The 24084-nt window shown below is 45.6% G+C and overlaps 1 protein-coding gene across 3 annotated transcripts; it reads left to right on the top strand.

The window, feature by feature from the left end:
• The first annotated feature begins 768 nt into the window (after positions 1–768).
• Positions 769–22491, top strand: TMEM231 (transmembrane protein 231). Of its 3 annotated transcripts, none has more exons than XM_032325476.1 (7): positions 783–1106; positions 1209–1378; positions 13987–14115; positions 14444–14587; positions 17727–17808; positions 20116–20221; positions 20595–22491. In XM_032325476.1, the coding sequence occupies exons 1-7, from the start codon at positions 968–970 to the stop codon at positions 20773–20775; spliced, it is 951 nt and encodes a 316-aa protein (XP_032181367.1). In that variant the 5' UTR covers positions 783–967; the 3' UTR covers positions 20776–22491. The 3 variants fall into 3 exon arrangements, with proteins under 3 accessions (XP_032181368.1, XP_032181367.1, XP_032181366.1); XM_032325475.1 differs by lacking the exon at positions 17727–17808 and adding an exon at positions 17432–17513 and having other exon boundaries at positions 809–1106; XM_032325477.1 differs by lacking the exon at positions 20116–20221 and having other exon boundaries at positions 769–1106; positions 20561–22491.
• The last annotated feature ends 1593 nt before the right edge of the window (positions 22492–24084 follow it).

Raw genomic sequence — 24084 nt, 5'->3', positions numbered from 1 at the left:
TCTGATAAAGAACTTGGCTGTTGACAATGATAAAGAAAAAAAAAAATCCTTCTGCCATGTTCAAAATACTGGTTGGAGGTGAAAGTGGAAGCTTTCAATTAGGTGATAAGCCACTGTCATCTTTGAGAGGGGGCCACAGCTTCTAAAACCGGCAGCCAAGTTTGTACCCAGTATAAAGTGATGAAATTCAGCAGAGAGGGCGCCTGGGTGGCTCAGTGGGTTAAGCCGCTGCCTTCGGCTCAGGTCATGATCTCAGGGTCCTGGGATCGAGTCCCGCATCGGGTTCTCTGCTCCGCGGGGAGCCTGCTTCCTCCTCTCTCTCTCTCTGCCTGCCTCTCTGCCTACTTGTGATCTCTCTGTGTCAAATGAATAAATAAAATCTTTAAAAAAAAAAAATTCAGCAGAGAGAGCCATGTAGTAATTATCCTCGAAGAGCTGGGGATCTGTGCCCTGTTTCTGTGTCTGTCCTGCTATGGCGGGTAGTGGAAGCGACAGGAAAGTTGGGGGCAAAGGACCGGGGTGTGGTCTTAGCCTAGGCCAGGTCCAGGAGCACAGCCACGCATGTTTTGGGTTTTCCTGCAATGGAGAGTGTGCTGTGACGGGTTGGATTTAAGTACGAACCACACTGCGGATTAACAGATGACACATAAAAAGGTAAGCATTTTAAGTCAATTTTTATGGAAATCTTATTTTACACAAACGTTAACCCAGGAAATGGCCACAATTCTGAGCCCGGACACTCCCTAATCCCATTCAGCCTTCAGAAACTTAACTCCCACCAGCGGAGCGCCGCCCCCGCTTGGCCCCACCCCTGCCCAGGCCCCACGCCCTTCCTATTGGTTCTTTTCCCGGCTCCGTCGGTTGCCGTGGAGACCAAGACTATGGCAACCAGGAGAAGCCAAACTTGGTCCTTCCTGTGGGACCGCGTAGGGGTCCCAGGCAGGCGGCCGGAATCCGCGCGGCGTTCATGGCGCTCTACGAGCTCTTCTCTCACCCGGTGGAGCGCGGCTACCGCGCGGGGCTCTGCTCCAAGGCCGCTCTGTTCCTGCTGCTGGCCGCCGCGCTCACGTACATCCCGCCACTGCTGGTGGCCTTCCGGAGCCACGGTGAGCCTGCTCGCGGCCGTGGCGCGCTCAGCTAGCTCCCCAGGGCCTGCTGCGCCCGCGGCCGCCTCCATGACCTCCTCCCCACCGCCCTCTCTACCTCAGGGTTTTGGCTGAAGCGGAGCAGTTACGAGGAGCAGCCGACCGTGCGCTTCCAGCACCAGGTGCTGCTCGTGGCCTTACTGGGACCGGAGCGCGGCGGGTTCCTGGCCTGGAGCACGTTCCCCGCCTTCAACCGGCTGCAGGGGGATCACCTGCGCGTCCCGCTGGTTTCGGTGCGTGGTTCCTGTCCGGGCCTGGAGACCCACCGGGGCTGGGCGGGGGTGGCCGGGGGTGGCGGGGAGAGGATGAACGGCTCCGGCCAAGGGAAGCCCAGGTTGGGTCTTAAGGGTTTGTGAACCCACGGAGGTTGTGTACACAGGCGCGTTGGCCTGAGCATACGTTTAATTTCCCGGGAAGTGACTCTCTCGTTTCATTCGACTTCTCCAAGCAGTCCACAGCGCCAGGAATGTTAGCCACTGCCGTGAGCACGTGTCCTACGGAAGCTGGGGGAGAGCCTGTCTCTGGCCCCCCGCCATTTCCGTGGGCCTGGCCTGATGGGTGGGTGTTCGCGAAAGTTTCTTTGAGTCACGAAGGTCGTGCGCTGTGCTTAAGCATTAACCTAACGTGTGGCTGCAGTTGTGCCTCGCAGCGGGGACCACCGGTAAGGGGATGCATTTTTATGCAGACCTGACACGTGGAAGCCGGGGAGCTGATTGGCTAAGCGACCTACCCAGAATGTGCAGGGGGTCCCTGTTGTGCCTCCCTGGCTTGTAGGACTAGATGCGGGCCCCAGCTTGCAGTTGTCCAGGATGAAAAGGAAGCATTTTCCTGTCTTTTTTTTTTTTTTAAAGATTTTATTTATTTATCAGAGAGAGAGAGGGGGAGAGAGCAAGCACAGGCAGACAGAATGGCAGGCAGAGGCAGAGGGAGAAGCAGGCTCCCTGCTGAGCAAGAAGCCCGATGTGGGACTCGATCCCAGGACGCCGGGATCATGACCTGAGCCGAAGGCAGCTGCTTAACCAACTGAGCCACCCAGGCGTCCCTCCTGTCTTTAATTTAGTATTTGGTTCAGGATGAGTGAGTGCTAACTTTACAGTCATTCCCTTTCTGCTCATTTTCTGAAAACATTTTACCTTAGAAGTAGGAAAATTCTATTTTTTCTTCTTCCAAAGTTGAATCTCTACACATCTCAGAGATGATTGGCCTACAAGGCAACTTGTGTAGCTGGAAAAAAAAAAAAAAATCAGACTATTTTCCAGCAGCCAAATAAAATGGAAAAAAAAAACCCACAAAACTTTTTACATCTGATTGATCATATGAATAACTACAAACAAAATATAATTCATATTTTTTCTGATTATAAAAATGCATTCCCATTGTAAAATATTAAAGAGTTACAGGTATACATCATAATGTAAAATTAAAGGCTGACTTTGGAACATGTACACTTGTTAGCCAAACTTACTCTTTTTAAGATCTGCATAAAATTTTCATGATAGGGAAAACCTACTGGATTTAGCCAGTTCTCCGTTGGTGGATATTTGATGGACTTCTACTTTTTCACTATTTAGGATACTGCAGTGAACAAGATTTTGAATCAATCTTAGACCTTTAAACAGCCATTGGTGAGGATTTGGAATGCAAGCTGTTTTTTTGAAATTGTACCTGTAAATAGGAAACTGAACAAGCAAATAATTATTAAATTCAGAGAAATAAAAAGTAAGGAAAAGGAAGAAAGGAATAGGATTCACGTAGTCATAAGTACATGAACACTGAATATTGATTGACTAACCAAAATGAGAGTTTAACTCAATGGGGGGCGGTGGAGCGAAGAAAACTAAAACTTCATCTTTTCACATGGGAAGTCAGTAGAGGATGCCTGAAACTGAGAAATCCAGAATTGCCAGTGCACAGGTTATTTTTTTAAAAGATTTTATTTATTTATTTGAGAGAGAGACAGTGAGAGAGAGCATGAGCAAGGAGAAGGTCAGAGGGAGAAGCAGACTCCCCATGGAGCTGGGTGCCCCATGCGGGACTCGATCCCAGGACTCCAGGATCATGACCCGAGCTGAAAGCAGTGGTCCAACCAACTGAGCCACCCAGGCGCCCCGAGAGAGAAACTCTTAAGCAGGCTCTGTGCTGGAAGAGGCAGTGCTGTTCCCATAATTCTGAGATAATGACCTGAGTGGAAATCAAGAGTCCAACACTCAGCCGACTCCCGGGCCCCCCGGGAACCCCTTGTTAGTCTTACTTTAGGTTAACATTACCTGTTTTTCATAGAAGTTTTTTGTTTTCCTCACATTTGTGTATTCCGCTCCGTCATACTCTCTGGTTACTTAAGTGTAAGAAATAATCGTGAAAAGTTAATCACGAAGCATTAGGTTTCATTCATTTTTTTCTTTTCATGTGTTCATCCAACACAGCAGATTGACTCTCCAGTTGGATGGCTGGTCAGAGAGGCTTTTATCTTGGTGACCTTGAAAGCACCACCCTTGTTCCCCCTGTTTCTCCTGTGTGTGTGTGTGTGTGTGTGTGTATTTTTGATCCATGAAAGCAAGACTGCCACTATTCTTATGGTGCCCAGAATTATTAATCCTTTATAATACTGAGTAATTTTACACTCTAAAATGCAAAACCAAAGCTCCTTTTTCCTCGTCTTGTTCCCCCTCCATTCTAGGGCAGTGTCTATATAAGTTTGTTTTTTTTTTTTTTTAAGATTTTTATTTATTTATTTGACAAACAGATCACAAGCAGGCAGAGAGGCAGGCAGAGAGCGGGGGGTGGAAACAGGCTTCCTGTGGAGCAGAGAGCCTGATGTGGGGCTCGATCCCAGGAACCTGAGATCATGACCTGAGCCTAAGGCAGAAGCTTAACCCACTGAGCCACCCAGGTGCCCTACAAGTTTTTTTTTTTTTTTTTTTTTTTAAGATTTTATTTATTATTTGACAGAGAGAGGCACAGCAAGAGAGGGAACACAGCAGGGGGGGTGAGAGAGGGAGACGCAGGCTTCCCTCTGAGCAGGGAGCCTGATGCAGGCCTGGGTCACAGGACCCTGGGATCATGACCTGAGCTGAAGGCAGACACGTAACAACTGAGCCACCCAGGTGCCCTGTCTATAAGTATTTTTTAGTAAATGATTTGCTTTCTTCCTAGCTGAGCTCTTGGGTTTGAGAATAGTTTGAAATCATGAGATACAAATAAATGAACTAGAAGATATAGTAGAAGTACAGATCTCAACAGCAGCCCCAAAATATAAACTTGTTAGGAATAGGCTTAACATGAAATGTATACTTTAAAAAAATTTTTTTTCTTTTTTTTTTTTTTAAAGTGTGGGTTCCTCGGGGGCTCAGTCAGTTAAGCATCCACCTCTTGATCTCAGCTCAGGTCTTGATCTCAGGGTTGTGAGTTCAAGCCCAACATTGGGCTCCAGGCTGGGCAAGAAGCCTACTTTAAGTAAGTAAGTAAGTAAATAAATAAATAAATTTTAAATAAATAAAAGAAATGTGCAAGAACTATGTGAGTAAAACTTTAAATAGATTGATGACTGACACAAAGGAGATTAAAAAATGGTAATATCTGTCATATTTTTAGACCGGAAAATTCAACATCATAAAGATGCCTCTTCTCCCTTGGTTGATATATAATTGTAATGCATTCTCAGTGAAAACATGACAGTATGCAGGGACAGACAGCCATATGGAAAAAGAAAGAAAAATTCTAGGAAAAAAGAGAAGGGTAAGAGGAGAATAGCTCTCTAAGATATTAAATTATACCTTAAAGCCATAATATATAAAGCAGTGTGACTTGGGGAACTTGTGTAAAAAGTATAGAAAAGGACTCAAATATGAAGGTGGCATTTTATTTTATTTTTTATTTTTTTTTTTAAAGATTTTATTTATTTATTTGACAGAGAAAGATCAGAAGTAGGCAGAAAGGCAGGCAGAGAGAGAGAGAAGGAAGCAGGCTCCCTGCTGAGCAGAGAGCCCGATGTGGGACTCGATCCCAGGACTCTGAGATCATGACCTGAGCCGAAGGCAGCGGCTTAACCCACTGAGCCACCCAGGCGCCCCTGAAGGTGGCATTTTAAATCAGTGGTGCAAGATGACTTATGTAATAAAATGATGTAGGGGAGACTGGGAAGCCATCTGGAAAAACTTAAGATGGAGCCAGTGCTCAGATTGTACACCAGAATTCATGTCCAGATAGGTCAAGATTCAATTTAAAATATGGAATAGGGGCCCTTGGGTGGCTCAGTTAAGCATCTGATTTTGGCCCAAGTCATGGTCTCAGGATGGTGGGACCCAGCCCTGCATCAGGCTCCCTGCTTAGAGGGGAGTCTGCTTCTTGCTCTGTCCCTCCCTCTATCTCTCTCATTCACATAAATAAATAAGGGGCGCCTGAGTGGCTCAGTAGGTTAAAGCCTCTGCCTTCGGCTCAGGTCATGGTCTCAGGGTCCTGGGATGGAGTCCCGCATCAGGCTCTCTGCTCAGCGGGGAGCCTGCTTCCTCCTCTCTCCCTGCCTGTCTCTCTGCCTACTTGTGATCTCTGAGTGTCAAATAAATAAAATCTTTTAAAAAAAATTTTTAAAAATAAATAAATAAATAAAGTCTTTAAAAAAATTATTGGCATGGTAAAACCATAAGTTTAATCAAAGCACAAATAGAACTAGAAAAAAAGGTTTATCATTTGTATCACACTTGTAAAAAGCTCATTTTCCTAACATAAAATGCCTGTAGCTTTATAAATAAAAGACTAACCATCTAACAGAAAAACGGGCAAAGAATGTAAACAGTTCAAAGAAAAAGAAGCACATGTGACTCTTAGGAAGTCGCAGTTATGATTAGAGAAATGATTTTAATCTATCAAATAGGCAAAAATTGAAGTTTGACCACACTGTGACCAAGATGTCTGGAAACTTGTGAGCATTTGTGTGTATCACTGGTGGGGCTGTATATTGATGCACATCTTTGAAGGAATGTTTGTCCATATATTTTTTTAAGATTTTATTTATTTATTTGAAAGAGAGAGGGAGAGAGACCACAGCAGAAGGAGAGGCAGACTTCCCACTGAGCAGAGAGCCCAATGAGGGACTCGATCCCAGGACTCCAAGGTCACCCACTGAGCTGAAGGCAGAAGCTTAACTGACTGAGCCCAATATTTGTCCATATTTGTCAGACTTACAGATGCATGTGCCTGCTTCCACTTCTAGTAAGGTACTTTGGGGTTTGTGCAAATAAGTGAGATGACATACATAAAAAGTCACATCGTGCAGCATTGTAATAAGGTAAATAAACCAATGTAGTAATAGAAGACTCATCAGAGGGGTGCCTGGGTGGCTCAGTGGGTTAAAGCCTCTGCCTTCGGCTCAGGTCATGATCCCCCACAATCCCTGGGATTGAGCCCCGCCTCGCCTCTGGGTTCTCTGCACAGCAGGGAGCCTGCTTCCCTTCCTCTCTCTGTGCCTGCCTCTTTGCCTCCTTGTGATCCCTGTCTGTCAAATAAATAAATAAAACCTTAAAAAAAAAAAAAAAGAAGACTCATCAGAGAAATTGTGGTACATTTACGCAGTGGAATGTTGCATAGCTCTTTTTTTTAAATGAAGCAGATCTCTATATATTGATGTGGAATCACCTCCAAAATAAATTGAAAAGTAGAAAAAACAAAAATCGTATATAATATGCTTCCATTCACATAAAAATAATAGAAAACATAACAAAGGATATGTGTATGGGTGTGTATGCATATACATACATGAATGCTCTTACTCTCTCTGGAAGGATTCAAAAGACAGCACTGATTTCTCTGGGCAAAGAACTAAGTGGCTGAGGTTAGGATGGGAGAGAAGCTTTTTTTTTACTATATATCCTTCTGTACCTTTTAAATTTTGTATCATGAAAATGTGATACACATTCAACATTTTTACATTATAATGACAATTTTAAAAGATTTATTTATTTTAGAGAGAGAAAGCAGGTGAGCAGGGGGAAGGGCAGAGGGAGAGGGAGAATCTCAAGCAGAGCCCCATGCAGGGCTTGATCTTGAGACCCTGAGATCATGACCTGACCCGAAACCAAGAGTTGAACGCTCAACCTACTGTGCCATCCAGATGCCCCATAATGACAATAATTTTTCAAAGGAAATTGAGAAAGGGCACAAGTAAGGCAAAAACAAAGCAAAAAAAAAAAAAATCCCCAAATTCAAAAGCAGGTAAATATATAAAATGACATGGCAACTTTGGAAAATAGTTTGCAGTTCCTCAAAAAGTAAAACATAGAATTACTAGGTATATGCGTACCCAAGAGAACTGAAGAGTTATGTCTGCACAAAAACTCAGGCACAAATGTTCACAGAAGCTTTATTCCTAATAGCAAAAAAGTAGGAACAATCCAAATATTCGTCAACAAATGAATGCATAAACAAAATGGGTTCTAGCCGTATAATGGAATGTTTGTTACTCAGCCACCAAAAGGAATGGAGTCGTGAAACATTCTACAGCATGGATGAGCCTTCAGAACAGGCTAAGAGAGGATCCAGCCACGAGATAGGACAGCATCTGATGGATTTTATATGGAATGTTCAGAAGAGTCAAATCTGGGGCACCTGGGTGGCTCAGTGGGTTAAAGCCTCTGCCTTCTGCTCAGGTCATGATCCCAGGGTCCTGGGATTGAGCCCCACATCGGGCTTTCTGCTGGGCAGGGAGCCTGCCTCCCTTCCTTTCTGCCTGCCCCTCTGCCTACTTGTGATCTCTGTGTGTCAAATAAATAAAATCTTTAAAAAAAAAAAAAAAAGTCAAATCTGCAGAGACAGAAACTAGGGGTTCCAGGGGCTTGGGGAATTGACGGTCAGGAGACACAAGTAATGACTACTAATAGGAAGAGGGTTTCTTTCTTGGATGATGAAGACATTTTGAAATTGGAATTAGGTAGGGGTGATAGTTTCACAACTTCATGAATATCCTAAAATCTACCAAACTCTGTATTTTAGGTAATTTTATGGTACATGAATTATGTCTCAGTTTTGTTTTAAAGCAGGTGGGCGATCCCCTGGTGATATACTTATGAGCCATAGTAATAAAAATTACTGTTGATTTACTATGTTTCAGGCATACACTTAGCATTTCATCATTAGATAATATGTTTAAAATCCTTTACATAGTACTTGGCCCGTGACAATCACTAAGTGTTAACTCTTAATTTTTTTTTTTACATACATTACCTCTTTTTTTTTTTTAAGATTTTATTTATTTGACAGACAGAAACCACAAGCAGGCAGAGAGAGAAGGGAAGCAAGCCCCCCGCTGAGCAGAGAGCCCGATGTGGGTCTCCATCCCAAGACCCTGAGACCATGATCTGAATGAAAGGCAGTTGATTAACCAGCTGAGCCACCCAGGCATCTCTACCTCTTTAATCCTCATAGTAACCATGTGATACAGAGGCTATATCCTTGTTTTACAGGTAAAGAAACCAAGACTCAGAGAAGTGACCTCTTTTGCTTAGTTCTTAACCAAACAGTCAAGACTGCAACACAAGGGTTTGTCATTCTATATCATGTATTCTTTTATTTTAAGATTTTATTTATTCATTTATTTGAGAGAGAGAGAGCATGAGAGCGGAGAAGGTCAGAGGGAGAAGCAGACTCCTGGCAGAGCTGGGAGCCCGATGCTGTGCTCAATCCCGGAATTCCGGGATCACAGCCCTAGCTGAAGGCAGTCGCTTAACCTGTTGAGCCACCCTTGTGCCCATCTATAGCATATATTCTTAGCCCTTATTGCAACAAAGTACTTCTTTTTCCCCTCCAACTCCCAAGGTAAAGCTAGCCTAACCACAGCCTGTCTGAGAAACTGTGCAGAAGATCAGAGAAGCAGTGGTTTTAGGTCAAGGTTTGACCAAATGCTGGGGGATGGTTCTGTGGTTATTAACTTGGGAAAATGCCTCAGAAGCCAGAAATGGCCTTGCTTCTGCTTCGGTCAGCTCACCTTGGACAGCATCTCTAAAGTCCCTGTGCTTTGAACACTTTGTAAATCCAAGTTTCTTGTTGTTGCTATTGTGGTTAAGGACAGAAGGAAAAACCACAGGGTGACTGCTCCTTTCAAGCCTTACTGAGCTCTTGAAGGCATGTGTGGGCCCAGAGACTGTGGGGGCTGAAGGCTATGGGCAGTGCAGGGAGGTGAGTGGAGAGCATTGTTGTATCTGAGATACAGTTTTCACATCTCTGAGATCAGAATGTGTCCTCTCTGTGGTATCTTAAAATTGTCGCTGTGGGATGCCCAGGTGACTCAGATGGTTAAGCATCTGCCTTGGGCTCACGTCATGATCTCAGGACCCTGGGATCGAGTCCCACATTGGGGTTCCCTGCTCAGCAGGGAATCTGCTTCTCCCTCTCCCTTTGCCTCTCCCCCAAACCCTGCTCATGCACTCGTGCTCCCTCTCTCTCACTCAAGTAAATAGAATCTTAAAAAATATTGCTGCTGCCAGGAGACAGGCTTGGCTTAATCCTTATTGCCTACACATGTGCAAACATCAGATGTGTCAGCATCAAAACTTGGAGAACTGACATCAACATCTTGAAAGAAAACATTAGAAACAATAATAAAACAATATTTTAACCCTGAGAACCAAATGTTGAGCAGGTCAGGGAAGGTTTAAGAGGCACTTAAACATAGGCCAGATCTACATACCTTTTTAAAAGACTGATTGATTGATTTATAGAGTGGGAGCGAGACGAGGGGCAGAAGGGGAGAGAAAATCTCAAGCAGACTCCATACAGAGCATGGAGCCCAGTGAGGGGCTCGATCTCACAACCCTGAGATCATGACCTGAGCCAAAATCAAGAGTTGGATGCTTAACTGACGGAGCCACCCAGGTGCCCCTAAAGCCTGCTTAAGAGCCCAGACCAATGGATTTAATTCCATTTATGGATTTTCTTTTTTTTAATGTTGTATCTCCAATATGCTTGATGGCACAAAGGACAAAATTACATAGAAAAGGATGGTTATCATTGAGTCACAAAATGATGCGAAAGAATCAGAATGTAAAGAAGTTTTAGGAGTCCCTAGGGCCATTTATTTTCCTTATATTTTTATGTGCATAAATATGATATCTGATATAAGTATGCCTAGAGTCTAAAAGCTTTTAATAAGTGTAAAAGAAATGTTCTCAGTAATTAGAAAGCATTGTGTCATAGTTTAACTAGAAGTAGTTTTGCTTTTTTGCTGGTATCTAAAGTAATGGTGCATTTTATAATTGATGGTATCTTAGATTCATTGAAACACAGGCAGCAAGGATTTGATGAGTCTAGGAGCCCTGAAGTGTTGGTCCCTATTTTGTTGGAGACCCAAAGACTGGTGCCAAAGAGTATTTTCAACATTAAAAGGAAAAAAATGAAACACCCATTGATGACAAGTATATGGTAAAACAGACACTGGTATAAACTAAGACGTTAACCTTGGGGCACCTGGCTGGCTCAGTATAGCATGGAACTCTTTTTCTTTTTTTTTTTTTAACTACTGATTTTTATTATTTTGAGATAGAGAAAGTGAGAGCTAGAGCAGGAGCCAGGAGCCAGAGGGCAAGGGAGAAGCAGACTCTCTGCTGAGCAGAGAGCCCAGTGTGGGGCTCAATCCCAGACCCTGGAATCAGGACCTAACCTGAAGGCAGACACTAACCAGGTGAGCCACCCAGGCACCCCAGATTTACAGTGACTGTTAAGTTGGTGTTAGGGTTAGTGAGTCTTAAGCCTGCCCCAAGCCACCCTCCTGTGTGCCGCTTTGTGATGGTCATGCTGATGCTGAAAACCACATTCTCCTTTGCTCACTGGCTCTCTGTGAGGTTCTTCCTGTAGGAGGCATGATGAGCCTTCTGGCAGTGGGAGAAAGACTCTAACCAGAGTGAAGAACCATGGTGGGGGGGGGGGGTGCAAACAGGAAGGAGCAACCTTACTCTTCCCTCTAGTGGGTTCTTTGTCCAGGCTTCTGAGGTCTGGCCCAGCTCCTTGAGATAACACCAGCCTATTCCCTTTCTTCTCCAGCTTTAGGCACAGAGCTCCCATGGCACAAATGCCTTATAAAAATTAGGTGCTGATATAATTGATGAATTCCCTTCGCCAAACATACCGACTGGGTTTTAGATACTAAACTTGAAGTTGTGTTAAAGAAGTATTAGCTCTCGGAGTGCCTCCCTTTGTAACTTGCACACGCGTTAAGCCTGATTTGAACTAAATGGAATCAAAAGCTGGATTTCATCCTTGGTCCGAGCACTGGCATAGGAATGTGGCCCACCTCGCCAGCCCTGTGGGGATGAGAGCGGGACCTTGTAATGGGCATTTGTGGGGATGCAGCATTAGCATCGTCCCTCCCCCCAGGACTACCTGGGCCCTGGCTTCCACCTCCCTCCTCACTGCCCGCACTGCTCCGGTAAGCGCTGACCCACTTCGCAGAGCAGGTGGACTTTGTCAGCGGGGATCACCCTGCCTCTAGATGTTTCTGTACCTCTTCACCGCACTTCTTTCCGGCTACCCACAGTCAGATCTTCCTGAGTATTTCCTAAAAAAAATGGCTGTGAGATCCTCCCTTTCCTTTAATTGAAGCCTGCCTCGTTTCCCTTTGTGGCATTTATCACATTTATTTGTTTATGGATTTATTTTCTGCCTCCCTGGCTGGGAATGTAAACCCCATTAGGGTACGGAGTTTATGTACTTCGTTTGCCACTGTATTTCGAGCCCTTGACAGTGCCTGGCACATAGTAGGCCCCTAAAAAATACTTGACAGACTAATAAGTGAACTTAACAAGCAGACACTAATTATGGTGCTGTGGTAGATCCCTGTCCCGTGTGAATGTGGAGTGAATATGTTGCATAAAACACCACACTGATTTGCTTTCAAACTTTGATGCTGGCTTTTTGCAAAAAGATTTATCTTACCCACAATTTTCTCCTTGAGCGTTTTTTAAGTCTGGACATTTTAGTTCTGGAAAGAGGACCCAATTTGGAGTCACAGACATGGTTTCAAATCTTTACCATTACTAGCCACACCCAAAAAAATCCCTCAATCTCCCTGAACCTTGATTTTCTCATCTGTACAGTGGGTATAATCTTTGCTTCGCTTACGTCAGGATTTATTGTAAAGATCAAATGAACAAATGTGTTTCTCTCCCTCCCACACTGTGTTGAGGTCTGATTCTTCTGTCAATCCCCCCACCCGGCCCCGGCCCCGCGCCCTCTATGCTGTCTTGCAAGTTGAGACATTTGATCTTTGTCTTCCTGTCCAGCCCTAAAGATCCAGAAGGTATGGGTCCACTACAGAGAGTGAATCTGACTTTGTCTTGCAAGTGTTTCCAACTGAAGAAAATTCACAGGAAGACAAGGCAGCCTCTTTTCTGTCCTACTCATAATTGCTAATACATAATTGCCTCAGTAACTTGACCGTCAACCCCGGTAACAATATCCCTCCCCTACACCTGTGAAGCTGATGGAACAGGACAGAGAAAACAGAATCCAACAGAAGAAAAAGGGTACATTTCTCTAGAACAAGGCCTAGGATAAGGACATTATTGTCTGAAGGAAGGACATGATTGAAAGGTCCTGAAAACTGAGCTCCATCTTAATCAACCACCCTTAGGAGCCTGAAAAAGAACAAAGAATCTCTTCCTTGCATCATAATAACAGTGGAAAGCAAAACGAATCTGTTCCTGGAGCATGCCATTGGGAATGTTGATCTGCCAGAGCAGAATCCTTCTGGGAACCTACAGCAGGAAAGGATCAGTTGTAGCAACAAGATCCAGGGCTGTCCCAAAGAATCATGTCCCCATGATCACATTTCAGTGCCATCTTCCTGATGGTCAGACTATGGGTGGTGAGACTGGATTCTGGTGTTTTCTATGGGCTGTCCTTTGTCTTTTTCCCTCCTTAGATCTCAGTTTTCCTTCCTTTTGTATCCATAATTTATAAACTGTCTGTAGTTTTAATGACTTGCTGATTTGATTTAGCTTCCTTTTTCACTGTATCGATTGGTACTAAAAGATGCACGAGGCTTTCAAGCCCCGACATCAGTGATGAGGAGTTCCACTATCGATAGTCTGAAGCAAAGACACTTGTGGCCGAAGAAAGTATAGATAGAGTTTGGTGTTTTTCTCCTGAGTCTGTTTGGGGAATGAATGCATGATGATTAGAATCTGTTTCTTTTCTATTTAAAAAAAAAAAAAAAAAAAATGGACTCCTGGAGAAGTAGAAGTCAGTACTAATGTGCTATTTAAATATTCCGTACAGGGCGCCTGGGTGGCTCAGTGGGTTAAGCCGCTGCCTTCGGCTCGGGTCATGGTCTCAGGGTCCTGGGATCGAGTCCCGTATCAGACTCTGCTCGGCGGGAGGCCTGCTTCCTCCTCTCTCTCTCTTTCCCTACTTGTGATCTCTCTCTGTCAAATGAATAAATAAAATCTTAAAAAATAAATAGATAAATAAATATTCCATACAAACTCAGATGTGTTTCTAAAGAAGAAAATAAAACACCAGAAACAAAACAAAAATGATTCAAGGAAAAAACTAAAAAAAAAAAAAAAAAAAAAAATGCCATCCAGACATCCAGATGTTGTTCTTGCCACTTCAAGTTCCTGTTCAGTGTGGCGCTTAAACATTTGAGAAGCAGGAGAGTGAAGCCCGGGGCCAGCACCTCGGGTCTCCTTCCCTGCTCTTGATCTCCTTATACCTATTTATTCTTCCTATTTACTTCCGGTGAGGGAGCTAACTCCCATGTGTAGCAGAACAGTGGGTCCCTCTGTTACGGCAGGCATGCGGATTCTTCCCGGACTTATTAAGGACCAGGGCCACTGGCTGTCTTTGGGTTTCCTAGACTCGAGAAGAAGACAGGAACCAGGATGGGAAAATGGACATGTTACATTTTAAGCTGGAGCTTCCCCTGCAGTCCACGGAGCAGGTTCTCGGTGTGCAGCTCATCCTGACTTTCTCCTACCAATTGCACGTGAGTCCATTCCTCGGGGAAGCCCATCCCCGCCCTTTTGTGCCTTCATAGAACTGAGCCCTCTGTCTGATTTCTAGGCCTCTGTCTGCTGCCGAAGGCTCTCTTCCGAAGTGTTGTGCGGGATTTAATTGAGGCAAATCGCATGTTTCTCATGGGGGCCGTGCTGGTGTGTGTGGGCTATTCACAGCTCGCAGGGTTCCGGGCCGATAGCTTCCCGCATGGCCAAGCAGGTGGTGGAGGGGCTGGGACGCTGCCACCCCAGACTGGGATGCCCAGGACCCAGAGCCTTCCGATCCCCCAATACTGTCTCTCCCTCTAATGATTTCAGAGGATGTCCACGTTCGTGATGCAGAGCATGGCATTTCTGCAGTCCTCCTTCGCTGTTCCAGGCTCGCAGCTGTATGTGCACGGGGACCTGAGGCTGCAGCAGAAGCAGCCCCTAAGCTGCGGCGGCCTGGACGTGAGATACAACGTAAGGAGGCTCCGCGCTGTCGTCGCTTTGGTTTCTCTGTGTTACTGCTTATCAGGTTCTTTAAAGAGGGAGGCGTGAAAGTGGGAAATAGCACTTCTCTGGGGGTGGCCCAGAAGAGGATTTCTGCGAGTTCTGGCCTTGAGTTCTTTCAAAATACAAGGCCAGATACACCGGTATTTGCATCTAAAAAGAGACCAGAAACATGCCTTTAAGAACTGACGTATTTTTTCTTTGCAGGTGCGCATGCGCGCACACACCTGGCTTATGCCAAGTGGCCTTTCCCAGTTCGTGTAAAACACTGGGGAAGTCACCACTAACCGCTGTTTGCTAAGCGGCAGCCGCCTCCGGGGATCCTGCTCCTGTCCTTTCCCAGCTCTCCAGCCGCTTGTCCTGTCACGGTCCCCCGGGGCTCCTTTCCAGCCAAACCGGCCCTTTCACTGTTCCTCAGTCCCACGGAGCAGCTCCTGTCCCCCAGTTTTTCCTCCTGCCACGTATCCACGTAGCTTGCTCTCCCACTCCATTCGGGGCCCTGTCCAAATGTGCCCGAGCTCAGTCCTTCTCGGACTCCTCTTTCTAAAGACCTTTCTCCTCCCTGCCCGTCACCCCTCACCTTGACTGATTTTCCTTAGTTCCACCGGAAATAGTAAAGATCGGGTTTTGGTGTGTTCGCCTCCTGTCTCCCCAGTGCTAAAAGCACAGACATCTTCTCCACTGTCACCCCAGAGCCTAAAACAAGGCCTGGCACATTGGAAGCACGCAGATTTGTTGAAAGAATGAACTCTCGTTTTTACACATCAGGAAACTGAGGCAGACAGCGCTTAATTAATTTTCCCAAAGTTCTGCCACTTGAAAGTAACAGAGCCATAAATTGTCCAGGACTGGATCTTACACGTACGGTCACTCATTACTGATCTTTCTTTTATCACAAGGGAGCCTGTGCAAGTTGGGCCAGGCTACTTTTGAAAATGAAAGAGTGATCTTATCAGTTATTACAGGCATGAACCAGGACTGCTCCAGATAAACGGATTTATGGTCTGTCCACCTATAGTCAATGTAAAGGGTTTTTTTTTAAGATTTTATTTATTTGAGAGTGAGTGAGCAAGAGCACAAGCAGGGGGAGTGGCAGGCAGAGGGAGAAGCAAACTTCCCGATAAGCAAGGAGCCTGACCTTGATCCTAGGACATCCAGATCAACACCTGAGCCAAAGGCAGATGCTTAACTGACTGAGCCACCCAGGCTCCCCTCAATATAGGTTTACATAAAAAGGAGGGGGACTATAAGATAAAAACTTTTTTTTTTAAAGATTTTATTTATTTATTTGACAGAGAAACAGAGATAGCGAGAGAGAGAGCACAAGCAGGGGGAGTGGCAGGCAGAGGGAGAGGGCTCTGCTGAGCAAGGAGCCCCATGTGGGGCCCGATCCCAGTACCTGGGGATCATGACCTTAGCTGAAGGTAGACACTCAACCAACCGAGCCACCCAGGTGCCCCAGATAAAAACTTTTTATTTGAAGATTTAGATACTGATTTTATCAACAGGAATGTAATATTACAAGGCAGGAGATAGTTTACTTTTTCAAAGGATTATATGCTTATTATTTGCCCTTTATCCTATTTTCATCTCTAGATTCAAAAGAGAGAAATTACAGGGGTGCCTCTGTGGCTCAGCCAGTTAAGCATCTGCCTTCAGCTCAGGTCATGATCCCAGAGTCCTGGGATCAAGCCCTAAATCGGGGTCCCTCTTCACTGGGGAGTCTTCTTCTCTCAAAATCTTTTTATTTTTATTTTTTTAAGATTTTATTTATTTAGTTGACAGACAGAGATCACAAGTAGGCAGAGAGGCAGGCAGAGAGAGAGAGAGAGGAGGAAGCAGGCTCCCCGCAGAGCAGAGAGCCCGATGTGGGGCTTGATCTCAGGACCCTGGGATCATGACCTGAGCCGAAGGCAGAGGCTTCAACCCACTGAGCTACCCAGGCGCCCCTTCTCTCAAAATCTTTAAAAAAGAGAGAGAGATAAATTATGGAGTGTCCAAGGAAGAGCAAGAAAGAGAAAAGAGATGGGGCACCTGGGTGGCTCAGTGGGTTAAGGCCTCTGCCTTCGGCTCAGGTCATGATCCCAGGATCCTGGGATGGAGCCCCACATCAGGCTCTCTGCTCATCGGGAAGCCTGCTTCCCCTCCTCTCTCTCTGCCTGCTTCTCTGCTTGCTTGTACTCTATCTCGCTGTCAAATAAATAAATAAAATCTTAAAAAAAAAAAAAGAAAGACAAAAGAGATGAAAATATGGACTCCTTAAAAAATTAAAAGAATTATTGCTCCCCTTGGAATGGGGCGGCGGGGTGTTTTATAAGTAACTAAAACCCGTTAAAGGTGGATATTGACCCCTTTTCCATCCCTGTAAAACGGAAAACTCGGGGGCACCTTGGTGGCATAGTTGATCAAGCATCCAACTCTTGATTTTGGCTCAGGTCATGAGATTGAGCCCTTTGGTGGACTCTGCACTCAGCTAATCGTCCACTTGACTTTCTCTCTTCCTCTCCCTCTGCCCCTCCCACTCATGCTGCCTCTTTTTCTCTCGCTCTCTATTGCTGGAAAGTAAATAAATCTTTTTAAAAAGGGTTGGGGAGACTGAATGTACACGACTTAAATTGTTGCAAGGCGGGCTGGGGGAGGGGGGGCGGGGGTGATCACCTGTTATCCATCCTTGAAAAAAGGACTCCTGATGCTAGAGTAGGTCACCAAGCCCAAGAGGGTGGTCTGTGAGATGAGCCTGGGGGGGAGGGAGGGTAGAAAGACGAGTGGAGAAGTGGCTGGAGGCTTACCCCATATCCTCCTGCCATTTCCCAGGTGTCCGTAATCAATGGGACCAGCCCTTTTGCCTATGACTACGATCTCACTCACATTGTTGCTGCTTACCAGGAAAGGAACGGTGAGTCATAGGTACAGTTCATTCAGCCGCTTCTCAAGGACCTTCCAGGTTAGGGGGAACATCAGACAAAAACAGAATTGGAGCCCTTGGGACACCTTAGGTGGCTCAGTTGGTTAAGCATCTGCCTTGGGCTCAGGTCATGATCCCAGGCTCCTGGGATCAAGTCCCATATGGGGCTCCCTACTCAAGGGGGAGCCTCCTGCCATTTCCCAGGTGTCCGTAATCAATGGGACCAGCCCTTTTGCCTATGACTACGATCTCACCCACATTGTTGCTGCTTACCAGGAAAGGAACGGTGAGTCATAGGTACAGTTCGTTCAGCCGCTTCTCAAGGACCTTCCAGGTTAGGGGGAACATCGGACAAAAACAGAATTGGAGCCCTTGGGACACCTTAGGTGGCTCAGTTGGTTAAGCATCTGCCTTGGGCTCAGGTCATGATCCCAGGCTCCTGGGATCAAGTCCCATATGGGGCTCCCTACTCAATGGGGAGCCTGCCTCTCCCCCTGCTTGTGCTCTCTCTCTGACAAAAAAATAAAATCTTAAAAAAGAGAAATAGAGTTGGAGCCCTTCTCATGATGAAAATGTCAGTACCAGTGAACACTCAGTGACGGGAGGGAAGAGGCTGCCCCTATTTGTCTTTTTCCTTCTGGTCTGAAGACCCATATCATACCCCCGCACCTTACCACTAGTCTCATAGTCCAGCAGGTGACTGCTGATTTATGCCCCCTATTTATTTATTAAGTGCCACATTTATCCCACCGCTGGCTTGATAGATTTCCTTTTTAATGTAAACGCCTAATTGAGTTGGCCCCACTACCACACACAAAGACAAATTGCTATCCTTGGTTTTCAGATAGAACTAAAGAAAGTGACTTACCTGACATGAGCAGTGGAGGTAGAACAGAGGGCCCAAGGTTCTAGCTGGAAGGCAGAGCGTGTCCATTCCTTACAGAGAAAAGGCTGTCAGGCCAGCCCAGTGTACTTGACTCAGCACATTTGGCGGGTGGGTGGTCTGCGGTTTTCTCTAAAGGCATCTGAAGGGTTCCTTGGCAGCCAGACATCAGGGATGCTATACACACATCCTTAGCAAATAGGGGGACTGCAGTTCCAGTAGTCCTGATTTTTGAGTAACGCACTGGTGGCATTATTCCAAGGCTAAAGTTATTTTAAGACAAAAACACTCATCTACAACTTTGCTTTCTGTAGTCCTTTCAGTCCTTGTCCACAGCAGATTTTTCTATATTCAGCTCTTATCATAGTTTAGAAATATTTTAGGATCCAATTTTTTTGTCCTTTTTTATTTAATTAATTAATTTATTTATTTGAGAGAGAGGGAAAGTGATCACAAGCATGGGGAGCAGCAGACAGAGAGAAGCAGGCCGCCTAGTGAGCAGAGAGCCCAACAGGACATGGGACTCAGTCCCAGGACCTGAGATCATGACCTGAGCCAAAGGCAGATACTTAACTGACTGAGCCACCCAGGCACCCCTGTACTCTGAAATATAAATATTTCCCACCCTGCTACAAAGTTTTAATTGGTTATTTTTAGTGGTAGCATAGTATTCCTTTACTTCGTCATTCAACAACTATAGAACCTGTAGACCATTCCAAGTGTTTGTTTTTTTTTTTAAAGATTTCATTTATTTATTTGTCAGAGAGAGAGAGCGAGCACAGGCAGACAGAGTGGCAGGCAGAGTCAGAGGGAGAAGCAGGCTCCCTGCGGAGCAAGGAGCCCGATGCGGGACTCGATCCCAGGACGCCGGGATCATGACCCGAGCTGTAGGCAGCTGCTCAACCAACCGAGCCACCCAGGTGTCCCTTTTTTTTTTTTTTTTTTTTTTAAGATTTGTCTATTTATCAGAGAGAGAGAGAGTGTGTGAGTGGAGAGGCAGAGGAATAGAATCCTGAAGCAGACTCCCTGCTGAACGCAGTCTACTCTTGGCTCAGTCCTGTGACCCTGAGATCATGATACAAGCCGATACTAAGGGTCAATGCTTAATACGTAACCAACTGAGCCTCCCAGGCACCCTGACAGTTCCAAGTTTTTAATATAATTTTTCGTTTTTTTAAATAGGCTCTACGCCCAGAGTAGAGCCCAATGCGCAGGGCCCGAACTTAACAACCCTGAGATCAAGACCTGAGCTGAGATCAAGAGTCAGACACAACCGACTGAGCCACTCAGGCACCCCTTTAATATAAATATTTTGACGATTATTTTATTTTTTATTTTTTTAAGATTTTATTTATTTATTTAACAGACGGAGATCACAAGTAGGCAGAGAGGCAGGCAGAGAGAGGGGGAAGCAGGCTCCCCACTGACCAGAGAGTCCAACTCGGGGCTTGATCCCAGGACCCTGGGATCATGACCTGAGCCAAAGGCAGAGGCTTTAACCCACTGATCCACCCAGGCGCCCCAAACATAAATATTTTGACGAGTATTTTAAAGAATAATTTGTGAACAACTTTGCATATTCAGTTCTCTTTTCTTTGGGGTCATTCCTTTGGAACAAGTTCTGGTGTGCAGAATTTGCCTGAGAGGTTAAAGAATACTTTTCTAGCCCTCATTACTTTATTCATGGATTAACTCTGGGTTGCATTACAGTAACCACCGTCCTCACGAGCCCCCACCCCATCTGGCTGGTAGGAAGGGCTGCCGAAGCTCCATTCGTGATTAACGCTGTCATCCAATACCCGGTGGAAGTCATTTCATATCCTTTCTGTTAAAGAGCCACAGTAGCTCAGTTTCAAAAAAAGGAGGGTTCCTCCGTCATCCCAAGAAGGAACAGATGCAGGAGGCCTTCGACTGGGAATGGCTACAGTTCGTGGCCCCACTCAAATGACTCTGTCTGTTATTCATACAGGGGAAAACAAAACAAAACAAAACTCATTTCCTCTTCCTATTTCTTTCTGGGCAAGTCTTCCAAGTCAAAACCATCCATATTTATGCCTTAATAATCTTTAATCATATTCCCTTTTATCTTAAGAGTATTTGAAACATTTTTGCCATTTCCCGTCTAAACTAAACCTTTGGTTTAACTTCCATTTAGAAAACACCATCTGTGACTCCTTAACTGTCTATACATATCTACCAGGATTCTGGGAAATGATCAAGTTTGCCTGGGTCCAGTATGTCAGTATCCTGCTTATCTTCCTCTGGGTGTTTGAAAGAATCAAAAGATTTGTGTTTCAAAATCAAGTGGTGACCACAATCCCTGTCGCAGGGATGCCCCAGGGAGAAGTGTATAAGGAGCACTTGTCATAGGAAGACCGTTTCTGAGAACTCAGCAGGATCCTGGCTACCTCACTGTGGTCTTCTGAGAACTGCCATCTTAAGAAGTTTTTGCAAAGAGCCTGTGGACACGTGCGGTGTGTGTGCTTTTCCTGTCAAAGACAAAGGACAGTCCTTTCTCATTTCTCTCTACACAAATCCATATCTTCTAAGCACCTGGCACGTAAGCACCCCTCATCAGGGACTAGTTTGTGGAACCATCCAAGGGTTCCCAAAGGCTATAATTTGCTTGCTTTTTTTTTTTTTTTGCCTTAGGCTTGAATTTCAGGAGAAAACTACAATCAGTTCAGACCTCTTGGAAAGAGTCCCATCTCTGGTCAAGCAAAGACTTTTCCTCTTTTGAACCGAGAAGCGTGCTATACATTTCTTCCCACTATTGTAAACCACTTCTTACTCTTTTCAGGGCTCTCTTGTGAGAGAGATGCAAATCGGCCGCACTTTCCACTCCTGAGCCTCTAAGTTTCCCTTCAGAACTTCGGTTTCCAGCGCTGAGAGACCGTCAAGGGGAGAACCGGCGCGAGAAGAAGGCGGCGCTCGGGAGCTCGTGCGCGCGCACGTGTGCGCGCACGTGTGCGGGTGGGCGACCCCAGAACACGAGGACCGTCCACCTGCCCTCGGCCTAACAGACAGTCGTCTGTCGTCGGCTCAGCTGCGGGGCCCTTTATCCCTGCCCTGCCGGGGCTGGCTTGTTGCCCTGCCTTTCGCCCTGTCTGTGCCCCCTGGAACAGCAGGCTTCAGCCAGAGCGCTGTTTAGTCCACAATCCCCGCAGCAACGGGGGGGGGAAGTAAGGATGAGAACCACAGTCGCCTTCTCTCTGGCCCTCCTCCAACAGCCTGGACACTTGCCACTCTTCGTCCTGGACAGCCCTCCCCCTTCTTGAAGAGGACGTGGGTGACAGAGGAGCTGTTGTTGGTATTGGCTCCCACTGCCAACGGCCACAGAGCTCCTTTGGACGGCCAGCGGGAAGCCCGGCTACTCGAATTTCCCTTGATGAAGGAACCCGGTAACGATCCGGGTGAGCGGCTTTGGGGGGGACACACGAGGTGGGATGAGGGGATGAAGGGAGTGTTCGCCCAGGCAGCCCACTCTGGCCTGGCCGGTCGCAGAATGTCAGGCAGGCCAGCAGGCTCATCCTCTTGCTCTAGTGGGTGTCTGCAGGCTGAGACCACTGAAATGGGCCCCTGTTGCCCGAGGAAGACTGCTTCTCCGTTCTTGGCCTGCAGAGACAAGCTGCCCGCAAAGCACAAATGGATCTGCTTTATGATCCCAAGATATTGGCACTGGAGACATGCATTATGCCGACGCAGGAACCCTCTCCTCACCGTATGCCTCAGTTTACCTTGGAGGTTCAGTTCTCATTTCCAAAGCACCTTGTCTTTCAGGCTGACCAAAATAAGAAATATTTTGAAGGATTCAAGCACAAAAATAGCTTACCACTGGTCCCTCTGCCTTTTCTTTTAACATCTAGGGCTGTTGATAATACCTAAAGATTTTCTCTTGAGATATAAATGGAAAAAAAAAAAAAAAAAGCCAAAACCGGTTTTTGGTTTGAATCACAAGAAGGTAATGAGATGTGGAAAGACAGCTAAAGATGTAAATAAACACTGCGTTTTGTTAAATTATTTTAATGCAGAATTTGTACAAAGAACCATGATGTTTTGTACCTTTCTAATTAAAATATTCAAAACCGAAGGCTGCGTGTGGCTTTTTCAAGGAGAAGAGTTTGGAAAGGGGGTGGGGAGGGGAGAGGTTGCGCACACTTCTCCAAGTTACTCACCGGCCGCCTTGCCTTGCCAGGGCTCTGCCCAAAGACCTTGGAGCTTTTGTTGGCTCTTTGGCAGAGTCTCCTGGTCCAGTCCCAAGTACATGTGAGTTTTCGGTGGAATCCACATGGCATGTGGAAACCACAGGCTGGAAAATTACAACTGTGTCTGGTGAATATCAAATTATTTACAGATCAGATGTTGGTAGCTTCGAAACCTGAATGATACAGTGTAGTGGCAAGAGAGAAAAAAGTGAGAAATACACAGGATTTTATCAACTGAGCTGTAACTCATAGCTAAGTCAGGGTTTGAGACAATTATGCAATATTTGGGATGGGGAAGATCTCTAATCTTGCAAAATGATTGTCCAGTTTCTGTGTGAATCACGTAGGGCCCCTAAGACCCTGCTTAGGTCCCATCAGCTAAAAAGCAATTCTTGGTCTTACAACTTTCTCCTCATATTCATGTTTTAAAAAAAATTTTAAGGATTTTTTATTTATTCATTTGAGAGAGAGCACAGGGGCAGGAGAGGTTCAGAGGAAGAGGGAGAAGCAGACTCCCCACTGAGCAGGGACTCCTCCCCCCCCCCTCCCCAAAGGCTCTACCCCAGGACCCCAGGATCATGACCTGAGCCTAAAGCAGATGCTCAATTGACTGAGCCACCCAGGTACCCCATCATGTTCATGCTCTTTAAGATGTTTTGTTTCTGGGGTGCCAGGGTAGCTCAGTAGTTAAGCATCTGCCTTCTGCTCAAGTCACAATCTCAGGGTCCTGGGATCAAGTCCTGCATGGGGCTCCCTGCTCAGCAGGAAGCCTGCTTCTCCCTCTCCCACTCCCCTTGCTTGTGTTTCCTCTTCTGCTGTGTCTCTCTGTAAAATAAAATCTTAAAAAAAAAAAAAAAAAGATGTCTTATTTCTTTCTGACCAGATTCTAAATGACAATTAGACCAATTCTAAATCCCTGTTGGGGAAAATATATAATTATAGTAACCTAAAGGAAATAAGTTGTCCTTAGATGTCCTATTGGCATTCTGGTACATGTCTTTTCAATCTTTGGTACTGTTTTCTAATTTTTCTCTATCATAACACTTACATGAACTCTGAGTATAAATCCTTATTGCCAGTTATTTCCTTAAGATGGATCCTAGGGGGCATCTGGGTGGCTCAGTCAGTTAAGCATCTGATTCTTGATCTCAGCTCAGGTCTTGATCTCAGGGTGCTAAATTCAAGACCCCTGTTGGGCCCCATGCTGGGCGTGGAGCCTACTTAAAAAAAGAGAGAAATCCTAGAAAGGAATTGCTAATTCAAAAAGCTTATGGCTGTTCTTAAGGATTTAAATTCATCTTGCCAAACCGCATCCTGGAAAGAATGCACTGATTTATACTCCCAGCAGCAGGGACTTCTCTTAGATCTCACCACAGATTACAAGAGGTCAGAATTCTCTTTTTCAGATGCCTGCACTCTGTTGTTATCTGGGCGGGGAAGGGAGGGGGTGGACTGCTGTACTTATGGAAACATG

This window comes from Mustela erminea, chromosome 19 (assembly GCF_009829155.1).
Source record: "Mustela erminea isolate mMusErm1 chromosome 19, mMusErm1.Pri, whole genome shotgun sequence".
In the NCBI taxonomy this organism is placed as follows: domain Eukaryota; kingdom Metazoa; phylum Chordata; class Mammalia; order Carnivora; family Mustelidae; genus Mustela; species Mustela erminea.
Note: the sequence above shows the minus strand (reverse complement) of the source record. Positions and strands in the feature narration are given on the sequence as shown.